At 35.4% G+C, this 20,403-nt stretch overlaps 1 protein-coding gene and 1 pseudogene across 1 annotated transcript; one reads left to right on the plus strand and one right to left on the minus strand.

Moving 5' to 3' along the window:
- Positions 1-14: 14 nt before the first annotated feature.
- LOC139811040 (uncharacterized) lies at positions 15-10,891 on the minus strand (annotated as a pseudogene).
- A 5,518-nt stretch (positions 10,892-16,409) lies between these two features.
- Positions 16,410-17,160, plus strand: LOC139811568 (uncharacterized). Its single transcript, XM_071775841.1, has 3 exons — positions 16,410-16,515; positions 16,605-16,808; positions 16,937-17,160. The coding sequence occupies exons 1-3, from the start codon at positions 16,410-16,412 to the stop codon at positions 17,119-17,121; spliced, it is 495 nt and encodes a 164-aa protein (XP_071631942.1). The 3' UTR covers positions 17,122-17,160.
- The last annotated feature ends 3,243 nt before the right edge of the window (positions 17,161-20,403 follow it).

Below are 20,403 nucleotides of genomic sequence, written 5' to 3' on the forward strand. Positions count from 1 at the left end.
TTTTTTGGAGCGAATGTCACAACTAGATAAAATTATTTTTCATATTTTAACAGTTAAGTAGGAACATATTTGAGTTGGCGAAAAATGATTCTCTGAAACCGCACGTGTGTGTAAATAATTCAGTAGAAAATATATAATCTTTATTTCAAAATACATTTGCACACTACGTACCAAAAATATATAATATGATAACGTAGTTTTTGCTATTCAATTGATTGAATTTTAGAAAAGAAAAAGATTTAAAAGTATATAACTGTGTCAGTCAATAAAGAGACATAGACGCAAATTGAATCATATATATTTAATTGCCTGCTCATTAAATATAAAGTGCAAACATAGAAATTGTATATTTTTCTATACTTAAATGCAATAGGAAGAAATAATTAAACAAGTATCCTTGCATAGGAATATTATGCATAATTTTTACAAAACATATTTGAGATTTGCGCAATTGAGATATGTAATAAAATTAATAACGATTCTATAAATCTTCGGTATATGTTAATAATACATGATCTTTTTAATCATGAAACTTACAATCTAACGGAAAAAGATTCGTATCCTAAATGCCAATAATTTTTCTAATGTAACAATAATACTGAAAATATATGGATAAAAATATATATAATAAATAATAACATAATTAATGATATACAAGAGCTTTTGTCTCGCATATCGATTTTCAATAATGGATATTATAACAAATACGTTTTACGTTCATTCGAAAACAAATTATGTGTACACATAATAAAAATTGTATGAATTAAAATTATGTGTATACACATAATAAAAATGCGGAATTATTTTTATGTCAGACATAATTTTAATTCGTCCAATTTTTATTATGTCAAGACATAATTTTAATTCATCCAATTTTTATTATGTCTAGACATAATTTTAATTAGTCCAATTTTTATTATGTCTAGACATAATTTTAATTCTGCCGCTAGGGAATTTTTAAGTCGATTCTTACGAATCAAGCTTGAATTCGATGTCTAGGTGTCCCAGGTTGTCGATGACGAGGTCCACATAGTGCGCTCCATAGTTTTCGGTGTCCAGGTGTATTAATACCTTGAATTCGATCTTCACGTGTTCCAGGGTGCCGATGACGGGTTCCAGATAGTGCGCTCCATAGTTTTTGGTGTCCAGGTGTAATGATACGTTGAATTCGATGTCTAGGTGTCCCACGTTGCCGATGACAGGGTCCACGTAGTGCGCTCCGTAGTTTTCGGTGTCTACGTGTATTAATACCTCGAATTCGATATCTACGTGTCCTACATTCAGATTTAAAGTTATTAATACACCTAGACACCAAAAACTACGAAGCGCACTATGTGGACCTCGTCATTGGCAACCTGGGACACGTAGACATCGAATTCGAGGTATTATTACACACAAGTGATATGTATGTGTATGCTACCAGCATTTATTCATTTACATAAAATTGACATTCGATTTATTATTACTGACATTATTAATAAAAGTAATAAAAATTTGCGAAAAGTTGGACTGCATTAGTAAAAAAAAAAACAGAATTAAATGTTTTTAAACATAAATGCCTAAATTTTCTTAAAAATTACTTTAGTTAAATTAAAACAAAATATCTATTTTATTTTTATATTCGTGTTTCATTTTTTAGATTTCAGTACGAAAAAAATTTTAGAGTTCTAATGTCTGCACTTTCGCATAAAGTATACTTATATTTAGACCGCGAGGATCCGGAACTAGACAAATATGAATTCCGTCAAAATACCTGTATCATTTTATGCGGTGGTTATTGCTGTAGGTTCATTGCGAAAAATAAACTTAATGAAATAATGAATATATTTGGCAAAGAAAACATTTTTTAGTCTATTTATATTCGTTTCCGTTACACTGTGATTGAAACTATGTTGCAAATTGCCAAAGACTTGTGTGGACCTTATGTGTGGGGTAAGATATTGACTAAATTTTTTTATATTATCTATTTAAATTCAATTAAATTTAAATTTCTTGAAATTTTTTAAAATTATTTTAATATGTTTAATTAATTTTATACGTATAATAAATTTTTGTCTTTGTGCATAACACTACAAACCCAAGTGTGTTATTTCAGCTGAAGCTCTTCTTACGCATTTTTTTGCCGTTTTAAATCACGTCCTTTAACAAGATTGAACGTATTAACTTTTAATTCTATACGAGTATGCATGTTAAATAACATAATTCAACACATAAAGAAGCTTGTAAAAAAAAGCTTCAGTCAAATGTTATCATTTTTAAACGTTTCTTTGTGTAGAAATAACACACCTGGATTATGAGTTCAATCTTTCTTTCGTTTTTTGTTATTACGTTTTAAAATAATATCTCCAAGTAGATACAATATATGCGTGCTCCTACCAAGTATCGCCTATTTCAAAATAGAATGTCCATGTGTGACATTTCTCTCACCGCTTCTTACTTCGCGCAGATCGTTCTTATATCGGTGATTCGCTAGCTCGGAACATATCTCACAGAGCTGGGCAGAAAATTTAGTTACGTGTGAGAATTATGAACATTTGTGGTTAAATAAGAGTTTTAGCACCTTTATTTCTAGAAAGAGTATATACTGTCAATTTCGGATTATAAAGACATAGATGTTTCTCTTTAGAGGAAAGGATTAAAGAACCTGAATAGTTTGGTAAGATATTAACTTTGACTAGGTAAAGAAATGAAGTAATAAATAATGTTATCAATTGACAATATTTTACATTGTATGTTACACACCCAATTCCTGAGTTCTAACTAAATTATTTTTTTTAAATAGTATTGTGCAAGGTAAATTGTATACGCAATGTTAAATTTATAATTTAAAAACATTCGTCGGAAGATCTGTAAGAATTTTTTGATTCGACATATTCTAAAATCAGATAACGATATATCTGTGATTGTGATACAATAAACACTTTTTATAATCGCATTTTAATAAAAAGTTTGACATATAATTTATATATAATGGAATATTTAATTAAGGTCGTGCGAATGATAGATATGTCTGAAGATCGAAGATTTTAGTCCCGTGAGTTAAGCACACGTTGCATGACGGCATTCTCCGTATTTATTATTACGAAATAACGAGGCGTTATCACTTTGACGTCGATCGTTCGTGCAAAAGCGGGCAGTTCGTATGTCGAATATTTCGCGGTCCGACCATACCCTCCTGCAGCCTCGCGCACTCGAGCATCCACGCTGTTACGCTCGCAACTCGCTCGGCTGGCACACGAGGTTCTATACCTACATTTCAATTGTGTACAGATTCCAATGGACAAGTTAGCGGATGATTATTAACCGTTTGAGTGCCCGCAGCGCGACCGCACTGCTTACTTTTTCGTGTTGAAAAACCTCGGCAAGCGTGCTGATAATACGCTCAGGTTCTACCGCGATTCTCAAAATCTGGTTAGGCCAATCGAAGTGTTTTCTTTTAATTTATTTAAAAAAAAATTAAAAAAGTATGGTAAGTTTTATTTTTACTTATAATATCTACGTTTTTCGACGTGTAAGAGAGACGCGAACGCGCCGCATTTTTCGTATCATGATCACCTACGACATTCGAACGGTTAAGTTCAAAGAGATGTGTGAACTATTCGAATACGAATCGAATCGAATCGGGTGAGTTTCATCATACCTATATATTGTCAATTTGATAAATAATAATGTGAATAGGAGAGGCAATTAGAGCCAAGCGCGGTAATCAAAGCGCAAACAATTTGTAAAAATAAATATATATATATTAACGTACGTTTCGACACATTATTCGTGTCCTCTTCAGCGTTAAAAGTTCATATACGAAGATTAACAAAGATAATAAAAAGAAGTCGTGTACAAGGCGTAGTCAATAGACGAACAAAGCATAAAAGACGCAGTCAAAATTTAAAAAAAACAAGGATTGAAATCCTATGGATGTACCGTTGTCGAAATCCCAGATACGCCGGTAAACGCTCGCTCCGCATCCCTCGCATCTTAGAAATAATCTCGCCAGGTTGAAAGACCAGGTGGGTAAGAAAGATTCGAAAGCCCTACCTGTACCATCAAACGGAGTCGCAATGTGGTAGAGGCGTAAATTATTTATGTTAAAATCCGATGACTAATAGATTTACTTACAGCGCAATTGCAGACCGGAATATCGCATTGTAACAACAAACTTCACGGTTCGAAACGTCGCGAATGAGTGAGGCATAGGTGGGAAGGTTAACATAATAGAGACTGTGTATAAACCAGAGGAGGGGATAAACTCTCGCATCAAGTTATTCTAAATTTTAGACAGTCTCTCGATTACATTTAAATACGCGTCCGGTAAACTCTCCGCATCGGTTTTACAAATTGTTTGCGCTTTGATTACCGCGCTTGGCTCTAATTGCCTCTCCTATTCACATTATTAATCTAGAGAGCCTATATCTTTCTTTATTGATAAAATAATATTTTTCATTAATAAACAAAAATACGATCATGTTAATAGATGCATTCAGTGAGTGCATTCATTATTATAACGTTTACGGCTTAGAGCTTAAATACCTTTAAAGCAAGGTTGTAGACCAGCACTAACTGCTCACCGCTGAGCGGCTAGAAGTAGCAGTCAAAAAGTTTATTTCCAATTTTTGACATGCCTTTTGATTCTATCAAATTGTAAGTAAAAGTTTGAATATGCATAAAAAATAGTAAGCTATGAGTATTGATAATAAATAAACTATTATTTTATTTTAATTTCTATGAATGTAATTGGATAATATTATTGGATACTAGATTAGAGTACTTTAATAATTTATTCTATGATTTTTGGCCTAATTGTTTTAGTCACTGTGACATTAAATAAAATATACTTTATTAGTTTCATATTAAATATTTAAAAATGTTTTTTGCTTTAAAAAGAATTTATATAATCAATATTATTTTTCCACTTTAAAATATCCTCTTATTATTTACGTTTAAAATTTAATCTAATAATAATTATGTTGTTAATTAAAAATTATATTTCAACGATTTAATTAAAATTCGAAAGAGGAAATGAAATTCGATTCGATTCGATATCAAAAAGCCCTGATTCGCACATCTCTACGGTTAAGATATATCGAGAATGCTTGGTTATATACCTGGCACATTCGGATAATACGTAACTTTCGTAGCCTTCTCTATTTCAGAAGATAGACTTTCGTCATTGGCATCTTTCACTCCGCAGAATTTCCTACCGATCGTTACCTTGTAATCCGCGCGATCTTTGCCGGTCAAGGCGTCGCCTTTTGGACTAGTAGAAGATTCATCCCTCTTTTCTTCATAATTAGTAGCTTCCTTTTCGAGTGAACTATTATCTATCAGCTCCGACAAATCGGCTACAAGAAGAAATTGAACAGGAGGAATTTAAATGGGTAAAGTAAGCTCAACGAGCGCGAGCTATGTAAGAAACGTAACACCCTGATGGAAATATTTTACTGAAAATATAATAATAAAATTTTACTGAAACTTATTTGAAATTCTCTCTCTCTCTCTCTCTCTCAACCCCATTTCATTATTATTCCGTTAAAATTTCAGTAAAAATTCAGTTTTCAGTTCAATTTATTTCAAAAAATTTGTTATTACTTTTTAATAGTATATAATTCAACTTTCCTTATATTTTACAGTATTACATTACATTTCGTAAGAAAAATTATGATTTATTTTGAAATATATTCAGTAATTTTTCAACAACTTTTATTTCCCTTTTCGTCGATTTCATAGTACTTTCAGCGAAAAATATTTCCATCAGAGGAGAGTAACGTACTCTTTGACAGATCGACCTCGTCCTTGGATATCAATTCCGAATTAATGTCCACGTCGGTGTCTTAGCTGTTTATGGAGCAGGTACGATCGACGGAGCTCTCATCCTTACACGCGGTACGCTCCGTTGTATTTTGATCAAGCGTGTCTTTCTCGTTGCCGTCGCACGCGAGTCCCGCTAAATACCTATTCATTTTGGACAACGTGTTATTCGGACAATTGCAATCAATATAATAGCAAAAACTGGAGAAAGAGTTGAAGCATCACTATATGCCGAGCTTTACTCGTATATCTCCATAAACAAGGTGAGCGGGATCATCGCGGATCCGCCGTCCGGCTCGTGGCTGAATAATTGGCAGACCATGATCATCGTCTCGGTGAGACTGGCGCCGAGCAGACCCACCGCTATAGCGAGAAACTTCTTCACCAGACAGGTGCGACGAAATCTTCCAATCGCGAGGATCGTGTCGAGGTCCCTGCGATTCAGGCAGAGGCAGTCCCAGCGACGCGAGATCGTTTCGACCGGCAGCGTCTTGTTGTAATCTGGAAAGGATTGTCATCATACTAGATTATCATATGCAGAAACGCAGCAAACACTAACTAACAGTGACATTATATCAATATTATATATTCCTACTCAACTGTTATGTGCAACATGTGTTATATTATACATATATTTCACAGAATAAAAAATTATAATAATAGTGGAAAAATATCTCAGAATTTTTCATGTTATTAATCAGAATTTCTATAAAAATTTTCAGACTTTGCTCAGAATTTTTCAGATTTTTTAATATGAATTAGAACGTTTTTCGAAAGAACTCACACAACAAAATAAGAATAAAATATTTCAGATTCTTCCGCCAACGTACTTATCTTTGTAAAAATCTGAATAAATATGAGAAAATCTGTGCAATTAAGAAATTTTCATACATACGGCAACTGAAATATATTCCGAAAAGCCTCATCCAATTATTTCTGAAAGCATCTCAGAGAGAGAAATTATATATTTTTTGGGGGGAAATTCACAGCCGGCATTGGTGTACAAAATTTCAGCAGTGGACTGAAAAAAGTAAGCAGTGGCCTATAATATTGACGGCATTGTCGTCAATGGTTGGGGAGTGGTAATAATGACATGTGGCAGTGGCAGTGCAGGAGGTATTGCATAGCATTGCTAAGGCAGTGTCCGAATTTTATCCGGCATTGACTCGGCAGTACGGCAGTGGACGCCCCCTACGTTTTTTTAGAAAATACATATATCCGAATACCTAATAGATAGCAATACATAATAGATAGCACTATATCTTAAACAACGTTATATTTCCAAAATGTTTTTACGCTATCTTAAAGCAACAAAATAGCAACAAATTCTGGTATAAACGTTTATTCGATTTGAGCACTCTATATATTTTTTTTTGCATGGGAGGCCAGCTTGACACAGATTCTAGCCCCACCACATACTAAAAAAGCTCATAGAGTGCTCAAATAAAAAAAAAACAATACACCAAAATTTGTTGCTTTTTTGTTGCTTTAAGGTGGTTCATGCAGTACTTGCAAGTCAAATAGGCAACTATTTTTATTAGTGATAAATAAGTATGATTTTTGTCCGTAAAAATCAGCATATAATTAGATTTATTATTTATAACATCTTTAATGTTATACGACCTCTACGTAATTAAAATATTGAGACAAAAGTCACATCTTTTACTAGAGTTGTGAGCCGTGTGAATATATGTACAACAGCAGCGCGGCAACGAATAAATGAGCATGTTAAAATTATTTGGACATTTTATAACTTCATTGTATTGAACTTGTATTTATTCAGTATTGCAGATCTTGATGCAACCTAATTTTAATTCTTTTCAGAAATGGACAATATTTTTATTTCACCCTTTGCTTTATTCGGCGTCCAGAACATGGTAAACGAATTTTTTGAGATATGCGCTGTACTCATCAGCTGACACATGCGACGTTGCCAAGCTGCCGCTAATGCCGCTCGAGTCCAGCCGTCAGTTCCGTATTGTCGATTTAGTCAATCAAAAATTACGTTTTATTAATATATGGTACGGTCAATGAACTCGGGCTTTCATCTAGTATCTTGCAAAATGTTTATTGTATCGTTTCGTCAGTTTTTGGTTCGTTTATCTAGTTTTGAAGTATTGCAATTTTTGCAGCATAAGCGCTTTAACCTCGTTTTTCGGATAAGGGGTCCCTCCACCGCGCGTTAAATTGGCAAAGTTTACGGACATATATCTCCAGAACCAATCGGTTAAAAATTCCGAAATTTTACAGACACACTCGAGGAACGTTAATCTTTCATTTCATATTAAATTTTCCGGGCTAAGTACATATGACCTAAATGCATGAACCACCTTAAGATAGCGTAAACAAGTTTTTTGAAATATAAGGTTCTGTAAACAATGCCACTAATAAATACTGCATCTTCGACCGTTATCTACGACTTTGATGGCTAAAAACTAAGTAAAAAAACTTGTTGCTCAGCTCTTTTTGGTCTTAAAATATTCTATGGACCGTGCCCTATCAGAATATGCAACTTACGATTTTGTTGCTCGCCCCTAACTGCAAATAAACAAATTATTTATTTCCGCGTCGGCCGTTATCTCGTTATCTACGACTGTGATGGCTAAAAACTAACAATAAGTAAAAGATTCTTTTACTTTATAGTTTTAAGATTAAAAAGAGCCGATCAACAGATTCCTTTACTTAGTTTTTAGCCATCAAAGTCGCAGATAACGGTCGACGCGGAGATAAATAATTTGTTTACTTGCAGTTAGGGGCGAGCAACAAAATCGTAAGTTGCATATTCTAATAGGGCACGGTCCATAGAATACTTTAAAACCAAAAAGAGCCAAGCAACAAATTCTTTTACTTAGTTTTTAGCCATCGAAGTTGTAGAAAAAGGTCGAAGATGCAGTATTTATTAGTGGCATTGTTTATAGAACCTTATATTTCGAAAATTTGTTTACGCTATCTTAAAGCAACAAATTTTGGTGTATTGTTTTTTTAAATTTGAGCACTCTATATGTGTTTTTTAGTATGTGGTGGGGCTAGAATCTCTGTGTCAAGCTGACCCCTCACCATGCAAAAAAAAATATATAAAGTGCTCAAATCGAATAAACGTTTATACCAGAATTTGTTACTATTTTGTTGCTTTAAGATAGTGTAAAAATATTTTGGAAATATAATGTTGTTTAAGATGTAGTCAATATAGTGCTGTCTGTTAAGTATTCGGATATACTTACGTAGGGGAGACCGGGGCTAACTCGACACAATTTTTTTAAAGGCAATTTTCAACAATTAATTAAAATTTTCAAACAAATTTAATGGTACACATTTAAAGAGCGTTCCTTCAGGTACAAAATTGCTTAAGAAATTTTGCTGTACGTCGCTTAGTTTTGCCCGAAAGCTCGATGAAAGAGTAGACCATTTTTGAGAGATCAGAAAAATTACTTTTCACTATCAAAAACGCTTATGTCGCGTTAAAAATTACACTATAACTCAGAATGTTACCAAATTCCGTTGATAATACTGGCACATAAAGACGCATTTACAATAGGAAAGGCAAGTTTCTACGATAGATTTAAATTGCCAAAAAGCCTAGTGTCAAGTTTGCCCCGGTGTCGAGTTAGCCCCGGTCTCCCCTACCGTATTTTCTAAAAAAACGTTATATTTCAAAAATGTTTTCACGCTATCTTGGAGCAACAAAAAAGCAACAAATTCTGGTGTATTTGTTTTTTGGATTTGAGCACTCTATATAGGTTTTTTATTATGACGACAAGCTGCCCCTTCCCCCCCATTTCGATCGCCGTTTCCTGCTAAACGGCTTGAGCAACAAAATCCGGACTAGAGCAACAGCACATAAATAGCACTAAATTTTTTAATAGGTGCGGATTTTTTTGCAATAGTGGGGGGGTTAACTTGATAGAGGTGGCATTGACGTATAATAATGGGCAGTACGCGACAGTGTTCATAATTGCATGGCATTGCCTTAATTTTATATTATTTATATATAGGATTGACGGCATTGTAGGTATTGACTAAGCATTGTCGGCAGTGTACGAAAATGTCGGCAGTGTTTTACAGCAATGCCAAAAATCGGCATTGGTGTACAAAATTTTGGGTTGTGAATTCCCCCCCAATATTTTTTTAAGAATTTTTCAAGTTTTAATTCTTACAAAATTTCTGAGAAAATATAAAAAATTTTTTTCTTCAGGGTATTGACATAATATCACTGTTAATTGGTGCTTGTTGAAAAGATACCTCGGTCGAAGCCTTGTCTTCTCGGTGGCCACTCGCGTACGTCCAAACTGCCGCAGCAGTACCCTGAGGAAGCCCACAGTCAAACCGGAGGCCGTGCTCGACGACGGGTACTCGAGCCGCGGCTTGACTGACGGCTCTTCGCCGTCGGCCAGCGCGCGGAAGTACGAGCCGGACCACTTGAGCAGGTCGTAAGGCTGCGTGCGGCCTTGCAGAACTGCTTCAGGATCATCGGCAGCCTGGCCGGCACCGCGATCTCTCGCCCGAGCGACGCCGCGACGGTTGTTCGACGAACGACATCCTCGACAATACAACGGCGTCGTCCACGGTACACGGCGGGTCGGTTGGCTCGGCCGATTGTTGTGTTCCCACGGTGCCTTCCGTCGTCCGGGAAACGGAAACCGCCGTCGGCGACGGCAGTTTCGCGCGCGAGCACGCGAAGTATTCTAAGCGGGGTGATTTTATTTTAATTATAAGAATAACCAACTCGGAATGAGAAATTTCAAATTTCTTAATTGTTTTAAATTATAGAAATTATTAAGGTGCTTTTGTTGGAATTTATGTTGACTTTTGTCGAGATAAAAAATGATTATACTTGTCAATTTATTTCCTATCATGCAAGCACTCTAATTTCGAAGTTCTGTATAGAGAATGTCTACGTGTACTAAAATAACGCTGGTTGTTCTAGTGTTAATGACCGAGACGGGTTTAGTTCTCTTTCAAATATATAAGAAACATGATAGAGGTTTTTGATAAAATCCTGCAATATATATATTTTTTTTTTTTACAGACATACAAGCCGATGTATCTGCAAGATATACACATATACAACCGCGCGTATTATTATATTCTTTTAAATACGATCATAGAATTTTTTCACGTAAGTCGAAATTTGTTTAATGATTTGAATACATTGACTTAATGACGAAAAAAAAGAGGAATGATTCAATGGTTCGAATATGTTGATTTAATAATAAAAAAAAGAAATATGAGCAGTTTTGTAAAATAATTTCACAATTGCACCCTCCCTCTTAATCAGCGATTAAAACTTAACAAACGACACTATCCCAGTAATAAACAAACTGCCTGCAATATAATGACTACAGGCTGATAGCAAATATTTGTTCAGATATCGCAAGACAGATCCGGTATCATCTCTGTCTGCATTAAACTCGTGTCTTGTGCTGGAAGAGTGTGCCCGTCGTAATCTGACAGCAGATTGTCGGCAAAAATTGAACAGAATTTTATAAACATAATTATTCCTACATAGCCAAATCTGTCAAGAATAGATTTTGAAAATATCTGCCGCAAATGTTGTCGATAGAATGCCAGCAGAAATAAACAGATTTTGCTAAAAGAATATAATGGCAGCTTGATCGTAGAAAGTGAACAAAATCTACCATTTAAGGTATTCCTTTCATGACACCAAAATCTTAAGAATTAACTGATTTTTTGGTACGAGAAAGTTAAAATGCATATCTTTACGCCAGAAAAAAATTAAACCACATTACCGAACATATAAAGAAGAATTATGACTTTGAAAATTCGATATTTTATATGTGACGTTATCGAAAAAGTCTATTTTCCACATTTCAATGTAATAATTTGTTTATCAAATATCTTAAGATATTAAATATTAACTGCGCTACATATTCGCTAAACTCTATACTTTCGATAGTGCAGAGTCCTCGAATATTTAAACAAAATATTTATGTTAAACGTTGACTTGAAATGTGGTTTATAGATGAATATTTTTAATGGCGACTTTCAAGGAATTATTTGGCAACGCTGCAAGCTGTGCGCTCATGTCACACTTCAGTTCATCACGTACGGTTTATTATCAACTTTTATTTTCACAAATTGTCCCTTATTTTTGCCCACATTACTCCTCACTTTATGTTTCTTATCACTCATTATTATTATAAAATCTCTTTTTGATAAAAAGAAAATGTCACAATATTCTTTGATTAATGAAATTGACACTTATGACACTTTTGTTATCAACTTCACATTTTACAATCGGTGCCCTGAAAAGCGCAGCGTTGCCATATTGTTCTGACAGTAAAATTGACCGAAAAATGAAAAATTTCTAAATACACATAATATTTTCACTTTTTTCTTATAATTAAACATAATAATCAATTATAACTTGATTTTATATAAGTTTAATGCAATATACAAGAGTTTGCTGAGGCCCTGCTTAAGCGTCTACAAAATACGCTCTTCCGTGAAAGGAATACCTTAATACAGTTTGCTTTAATATTTCGCTAACCAACCATTCCAAACAAAAAAATGACCATCTGCTAAAAGAGTCAAATTACAAAAAGGAAAAAAAAAGATAAAATTGTTCTAAAATAAATTATAAATAAATGTGAATATTTTGTTTTTATTAGGCATTACTTAAATAAATAAATAAATATAAAATGTTATGTGTTATACTTATATGTAGCCAATCAAATAACTAAAATATCTGGTCTTGCAAAAGAAGATATATCTTCATTAGATATTAGAATACTCATTTTAAGAGAGTCACGTTATTTTCAAATGACTTGTGACAACGAATCTATATAACTAAACTGGCCGCACTTACACAAGGGCACAGAATCACTTATAACTCTTACTTTTGCCCATTTGTCTTTGTTTGGCAACATCACATCTGTTTATTACAATATCAAATAGTCAAGGTAACTGTGAATACCTTATAAGTGATTGGATATACCTTTGAAAAATCAAACTCACTGTGTGCGCAGCTTATTTAGTTTTTATTAGTTTTTATAGGGTCAACTTTTTTTACTTCTCTGTTTGAAATTATAATTAAAAAGCAGTATACCGTAGCATTTAAATGAGATATATACAGCACATGCTATTAGATATGATATAATAGCGAAAATAAAAACGAAAGAAAATTGAGAATTTGATACAGCTCTGTTTATAAAATATACACTTGAGAATTAATGATGTTTCAAGACCTCAATAAGAAATTCACGGAATTACCAATTAAGGGGATCCTGCAGCCGTATGATTTACCGACATTATCGTTTTTCGATGGATCTTTTAATTGGCTTTACAGAATTGCAAGTTTTTGGTCTAGAATTAAAGTACGCACAAAAATCTAGGGCAGAAAACGCGATTTTATATCAAAAACGCCAAAAAATTAAAAATGTTACTTATTTGGGCACATACGCAGCTGTCACCTGACGACAATATTTGCTTAAAACAAAAATTCTGCAGTTTATACATACATAATTTTTATCATCTGCCCTTGGGAAAACATGTAGGAATAATATCGTGCAAGTAGAAGTAAGATTCAATGCGTACAAAAAAAGATCCATCGAAAATTATTTTAGTAATGCAAATACGGATGCAAATGACAAGAAGAGCAGCAACAGTAGTTGCCGGATCTTGCGAGAGATGGCGAGCAATCGAAAAAAGGACAGATGTCATTTCGTTAGACAAAGACAGATATAGGGAAAACAAAATTAGAAAGGTTGACATTATCGACATCGAGGAAGTTCGCCAGTCACTGCAGGATCCCCTTAATCACGATTCATATATAGCAATGAAACATCTTTTGAGATCGTATGATAAACTTATATATTATGATTAATTTCTATAATTTTCTATAATAATTATGAACATAAATTATTCATGCACTTATTATGATATAATAGATCCACCTAAAAAAAAGACATTAAAAATGTAATAAAAGGCATATAACATCAGTTGCAAAATATACTTGGCGTGATGTTATATAAAGTATATGTACATACATATGTTATGATGATGAGTTGACAGTTCGTTTACAACTTGAGACGCCATATTGATCGAGCTAAAAGTAGGTAAGGAAATCTGTAATTCTGTAATTATTTCTTGTTTTCCGTATAAAATTAAAGTTTATTCCTGAGATCATTGATACATGTATTGCAATCGTGGAGAAGCATTCAATTCTGTCAAATTAATGCGACGAAAGACTAGAACTGTGAAAATGGTAATTTTGTCGGTAATATACAGACAGCTATAGCGATCGTTCCTGTGCTGAAGATCATTACTAATTAATGTTTCCACTTTTATATTTACGATGCAGTTAATTAATTATCTTTATTACACTTATACTGAAAATTAATATATATGTATATATCAACTGTTTCTAGTTCCCTGAGCAAAGCATTAATTAACGATCTAGTTTATCGACCAACAACCTTGCTTTGGATTGACTGTAATTAACAGGTGAGGATATCCTCAACCTGAGTATTGAATATTAATTGTATAATTAATAATCAATAAATATTTGCACTATGCATTGCAAAATTTTCGTTAATTGTTTACAGTTAGGTTTTCCGTTTAATATTTGTACTGTTTTTATACGATTCGCATCTATGCATTTTCGATTTAATAATAAAAAAATTTAGTTATTTTATCTGTGTTAATTTATGCAAAAGTTAATACTCGAGCTTCCAATCTGACTATTAATAAAAAGTTTTATATAATAAGATAAAGACAATAAAATCTTCTAATATACAGTACTCTTTGTGACTTCAAATAAAAAAATTTACTAAGATTAAAGGGTAACTGAAAATACAAAATAACAAAATGTTTTTTTAATTAGTTTAATGGAAGATGCATTATATAAGTCAGGAAATTATGGAAAATGGACAAATATATCGTATCATGTGTCAATATATCATATTAGGTAACGTTGTGGTTGTGGAAGGTAAAGAATGATAGACGAAGATTGATAGAATTTTTTTAATAATGTATTGTGTATGCGTAATTTATACAAAACATTATTGCACAACATATAATTAATATTATACAATTCGTATTTTCAATGTTCGCCATTGACAGCGCAGATGTATTTTTGTTCGTTCGACTTGTTACACACAGGCGCACGTAATTACAATACGTACATCGAGATCTCACTTATGTAATGTAAAGGCTTTGCTCACTTAATTCTCAACATTACTGTAAACCATTCCTCAGAAGAAAGAACTAAGAATATGAGCCGTTTACTTTCAAAATAGTGTAAATCTAATTTTACGAATATCAATTAAATTAATATAATGTTACTGTATAGTGTATCGATATCCGTAAGGATGTTTAAATTATTCACTCTACGTTGAAAGCAGAAACGACTCATATATATACTCGATTCATAAACAAAATCACCCCTTAAAAATCATAGTGTCCTTTATTGACGGTCCATTGCATAGCCTTGCAAGATTTTTACACAATATAATATCCTCCAGCATCCCAAAAGCAAATAGCCACATAAAATATAGTTTCCAACTGGTCAGAGATTTGAATGGCCAGTACCTTAAAGACAACTATATTCTCATTTCTCTCGACGTCGTGTCACTTTTTACAAACGTCCCTATTGACCTAACCATTGACAGCATGGCTGAACAGATGGGAGCATATCTCGAAAAAACGCGATATCTCCAAAGAAGAATTTATTCTCGCATTACGGCTTGCTTTAAATAAACATTTTTTTAAATTTAATAATATACAAACGAAATTTCGGGACTCCTATGGGCTCTCACCTGTCCCTGACACTGCCGATTTAACGTTACTCTGGGAAAAATTTGGGCCTCACGATTATAGTAATCAAATTATTTGGATATCGTAACCCTAGCCTATTTATTTCTACGTGTTCGCAATCGTACCTAAAACCAGTACCGTGCTTCTTGCTACCGCTCGCGTCCGCGTTGCCGATCGCCACGGTTTCTGACACGTGAGGGTGCGCGACGCATGCCCCGCAACCAAATCGCCGATCACTCGCAAGAGGATCTATCCTAACACCGCGCCGTGTTCTGTGCAACAGGTTCGCATGGTTATCCCTTCCGAAGTCCATGACTGAGGATTGACGCGTAAGGGTGCAAACTTATGCAGCGGAACGGCGTACGCAGAAAATCGCGGACCGAGAGCCTTGACCAATCACAAGCGTTCCGTGATTTTCAGCGACTTTCCGTGGTTTTTTAGCGGACAGTTTTAACCTATTCTTCGCGGAACTGCGCAATTCCGTCATCCGTGGTATACATACATGTGCATTGTGCATATGTGTCAAGAATCAACATGAACAAGAAAATATCTCAAGTAGTAAGAAATATTATCATTATTATAAATTGTAATTATAATCAGTTAAGAGAATTAATTGCAGTTTTTAATTTTAATCTTTTTTGGAAATTAAATTACTTTTTATAAGATTTTAATTAGGTTATGTTACTTTTTTAATATTTAATGTTTACATAATTTATATATTTATATATTAATATTTATATCATCCATTTTTTATTGTCTTATTGAAGGTCTTTCCCTTTTCTTTATATTATTAATTTCAGAACAGAAAATGCGGGTATTGCAAGTGGATCATGCCGAGCAATGCGGACCCATTGAAGCATACCTGCTTCAATGGTGATTATTTTGATGAACACAACAACGTTCTAATTATCGATGAAAACAATATTGTAACAATAGGTCAGTTTAGAGTTATAATTAGTTATACGTATAATCAATACATTTTAATCGATCAGAATCGTTTTCTATGAGGGATGTATATTTTGCAGGCAATAAAACCAACAATGAAATGGAAGATCAGACATACATTTTGGAGAGTGAACAGACGCAGGGTACGGAAGCGACAGTTGACGAAATACTAATAGCTTACGTGGCCCAGAAGCCTGCATTATATGATCATAGGCTACCACTTAGTGAACGAACAATGCTAAAAAAGAATGCTCTTTGGAATGAAGTATGCAATGTTATGGGAAGTACGAAATTGTGTAATCATTAAGTATTTATTACGGCTTTATGCGTATTGTATTTATATATGTATGTATGTATGTATATATATACATTGAATAATATAATCTTTTCTAATATCTGCAATACCATACAGGAATCATGAATGTTTATGGTGTCAAAAAACGATGGAAGTATTTGAAGGATTGTTATATGAAAGACAGGAAGAAAAGAAATGAATATGTTGCAAGTGGGTCTGCATCTACCTCAAAACGTAAAAGCACATTCAGATTTAGTGAAGCAATGAGCTTCCTGAGTGACAGCATGGAACCAAGGCCGTAAGTACCAATCATTCTACTATTTCCTGCCACTTTAGTATCATGCCCACTCCAAAAGCCCACAAAACATTTCCATTTTGTCCCATTCACCTATCACCGTGTTAATTACTTTTTATTAAGCGACTAAACAAAATCAAAACATTTTGTGCGTCTCTGGAGTGGTCATGACTTTAAATTTTTGTAAACATGTTCTACGCATTAAAAAAATTGTCTGCATGTATTGCATCGTATATGTACAAGTTATAACGCATATTGTATAATATTATTTATTAATTTTGTTAATTAGGACATCAAGTACTTTATCCACAAATGAAGGCGGACCACCTACTCCTCCTAGTCCCACAGAGTCTGTTTCATCAGCGCCATTGCATGTCAGCACGGTCAGCACCCACAATGAACGCACGTTAGTATCACCTGCTTCCACGTGCATCAACAAGACAAATGAAAATTCCTCAAAACGTATGTGTAATTATGTGAATTCATATTAAATTTTTATCACAATACAAAATCATCAGAGGCAAATCATACACCTTTTATTTTTAAAAACTTAGTTTTTTGTTTTGAATTAAAACCTTTGCTTTCCGTTTCTTTTCAATGTTACGTCCTGCGGACTCCACGATATCCCTTTTTCGCGGGAATTCTTATGCACCTAAGATAGCCCTAAGATTAAGATAAACAAGCCGAGTACGGTTATCGATCGGGGTGAGGTTAGATCTCGCATTCCTTTTTTTTTATGACCAAACTACCATTTACTTGGAGAACTAAAAACAACCGCTCAGATGACAAATTACTAACAGACGGGGGATATAGTGACCAGATTCTCGTCAACCTCGTCTGGCCCATAACTATAAACCCGGCGACACGACGCGCAGAAAGGAGCCTTAACTCCAGACGGGGGATGATGGAGATCTGTGTTATATCGCGCGACTCACTCAAAACTGGCCGTGCGATGTTCCGACAAACAGAAACGAAACCTAATACGTGCTTTTAGAAATCTTAAGAGCACGTGGCGGAAGTTTCTGTTTGCAATAAAACTGCACTTAAAATTTAGAAGTATGGATCGTCTGTCAACATAAAAACAGGGTCGCAAGATAAGTAAGGAACCCCAATAAAAGAGAAATCGGCGATAGCCGAAAAACAAATGCGTCACTGGAAAGAACCGATGGGTTACACCCCCAAAAAGACAGTGAGGCCTTAAGAGGGGGGCTCACCAATGGAAAACCGGAAAAATCGATAACCGTCTCTAGCTTTCCAGGATAGGCAAAAACTTAAGAATCTACCTCTTGGGTGAGGAACATCTCAACCAATAAGAAATCCGTTAAACAAAAATTAGAAACATCCCGCCAACCCAAAATCCTTTAAACGAAAACCAGACACACCCCACATGAAATCCACCCCTTCCATTCCCTACATTTTTCTATATAAACCCCGAGATTGCGGCACTCGCTCTCAAAACTTCTCAGTCTCTTCAAGCCTCTGAAGATTTAGTCTACATTTCGGCATTATAATCGTGATCTCTTCCATTTTCGAGTCACGATTCCGCATTTAGAGTCTGTACAAGAGATCCAACAGCACATCAGTCGCTCCGACTCATCCACCAACGACACCAACGTCCATTTCGAGAAGAAACCCACTCCAACGTTTTGAATTCATCAAGTACCGGAAATATGGAAATCAAATGCATCAACACCAGCTTGTTGAGCCGCGGCCCGCTCCAGGTAAAGGTGATCCGGGTGGACTCCCTTACTTTCCTATGGGTACACCTTGACGGTAAGCGTGAGGACCTCGACGAGCTCATCGAGGATCTAACGCGAAGGATGAATCGAAAGAGCGAGTTCCTCCACCTCCCACCTGACCAGATCGTGCCCGAAACGGAGGTCGCCGTTCGTGAAGGAAGACGGTGGCAGAGGGGCTTCGTGCTCCGAGTTGAAAGAGGGGACCGAGTGACGGTTGCCCTCAGAGACTGGGGCCGCGCCGTCCAGCGGCCTATGTTCGAGGTCTACATCCTCGAAGATCGCTTCCGCCAGTTTGAATGGCAGGCCATCCCCTGTGGTCTAGCCCACCTCCAACCACTCGAAGGAAGGACGCGATGGTCCCGTAGGTCCATCGCCCTGACAAAACGGCTGGTCGAGAAAAGAGAGGGATGGATAAGGATCCGGCGGGCGGTCAAGGACGAAGCCGCCATCATCAATTTCCGAGCAAGGCCCGAGAGCGAAGACGAGACGCAAGATCTGGGGGAATTGCTCGTGCAAATGGGGTGTGCCCAGCACAGCGAATTCGAAAAGGTGGTGGCCATCCCTGGGATTCTCTCTTCCATCCATTTGTAAAAACAGAGAATCCCAGCGAATAAAATACAGCGAGCCTTTTTGTAACCTTTCTTTTGCGTAATCATTTCTTTATTATTAACAGCTTTTAAAGCGCTTTTTACGCGCATGATTGACGAAAGTGTTTTTGAGTGTTTTTCAAAATAAATTACATGTTTTCAAGCAACGTTTTAGTCTTAGAAATCATTTTTGGCACACTATGAATCAAAATCCATCAAAATAGCCATCTGTCAAAAAAGTGCGAAACTCACAGCGGTTTTGGGAGGTGCATTCTCAAAAGCGCTTTCAAAGCGCTTTGCACGCTGCTGTGCTACATGGGTAGCATTAGCATATCGCATTGGAATATCAACTGCTTATTCCACAGTTAAAGAAACATGTGAAATAATTTCAAACATACTTAGTACTAAGTATCTTAATCTACCAACATTAAATGAGTGGAAAAATATAAGCACGGGATTTTAGCAACGTTGGAATTTTCCAAACACAATTGAAGTTATGGATGGAAAGCACAACCAGATACAAACACCATCAAAATCTGGGAGCTCATATTTTGATTATAATAAAAAGACTTTTGTCGACAGCAAAAGTACGGCAACCCGCCGGAAACAAAATCTGACAACCGTCGGCAGCAACAGTCCGGCAATCCGCCGGTAACAAAGTCCGACAACCCGTTGACAACAGAGTTCGACAACCAGCGGCAACAACAATCCGGCAACCCGCCGGTAACGAAACCTATGCCAACAACCGTCGTCGGCAGCAAAAGTCCGGCAACCCGCCGGTAACAAAGTCCAACAACCCGTTGACAACAGAGTTCGACAACCAGCGGCAGCAATAATCCGGCAACTCGCCAGTAACAAAGTCCGACAAACCATTGACAACAAAGTTCGAAAATCGTCGGCAGTAAAAGTCCGGCAACCCGCCAGAAACAAAATCTGACAACTGTCAGCAGCAACAGTCCGGCA

Source organism: Temnothorax longispinosus, chromosome 4 (genome assembly GCF_030848805.1).
Source record: "Temnothorax longispinosus isolate EJ_2023e chromosome 4, Tlon_JGU_v1, whole genome shotgun sequence".
Classification (NCBI taxonomy): Eukaryota; Metazoa; Arthropoda; class Insecta; order Hymenoptera; family Formicidae; genus Temnothorax; species Temnothorax longispinosus.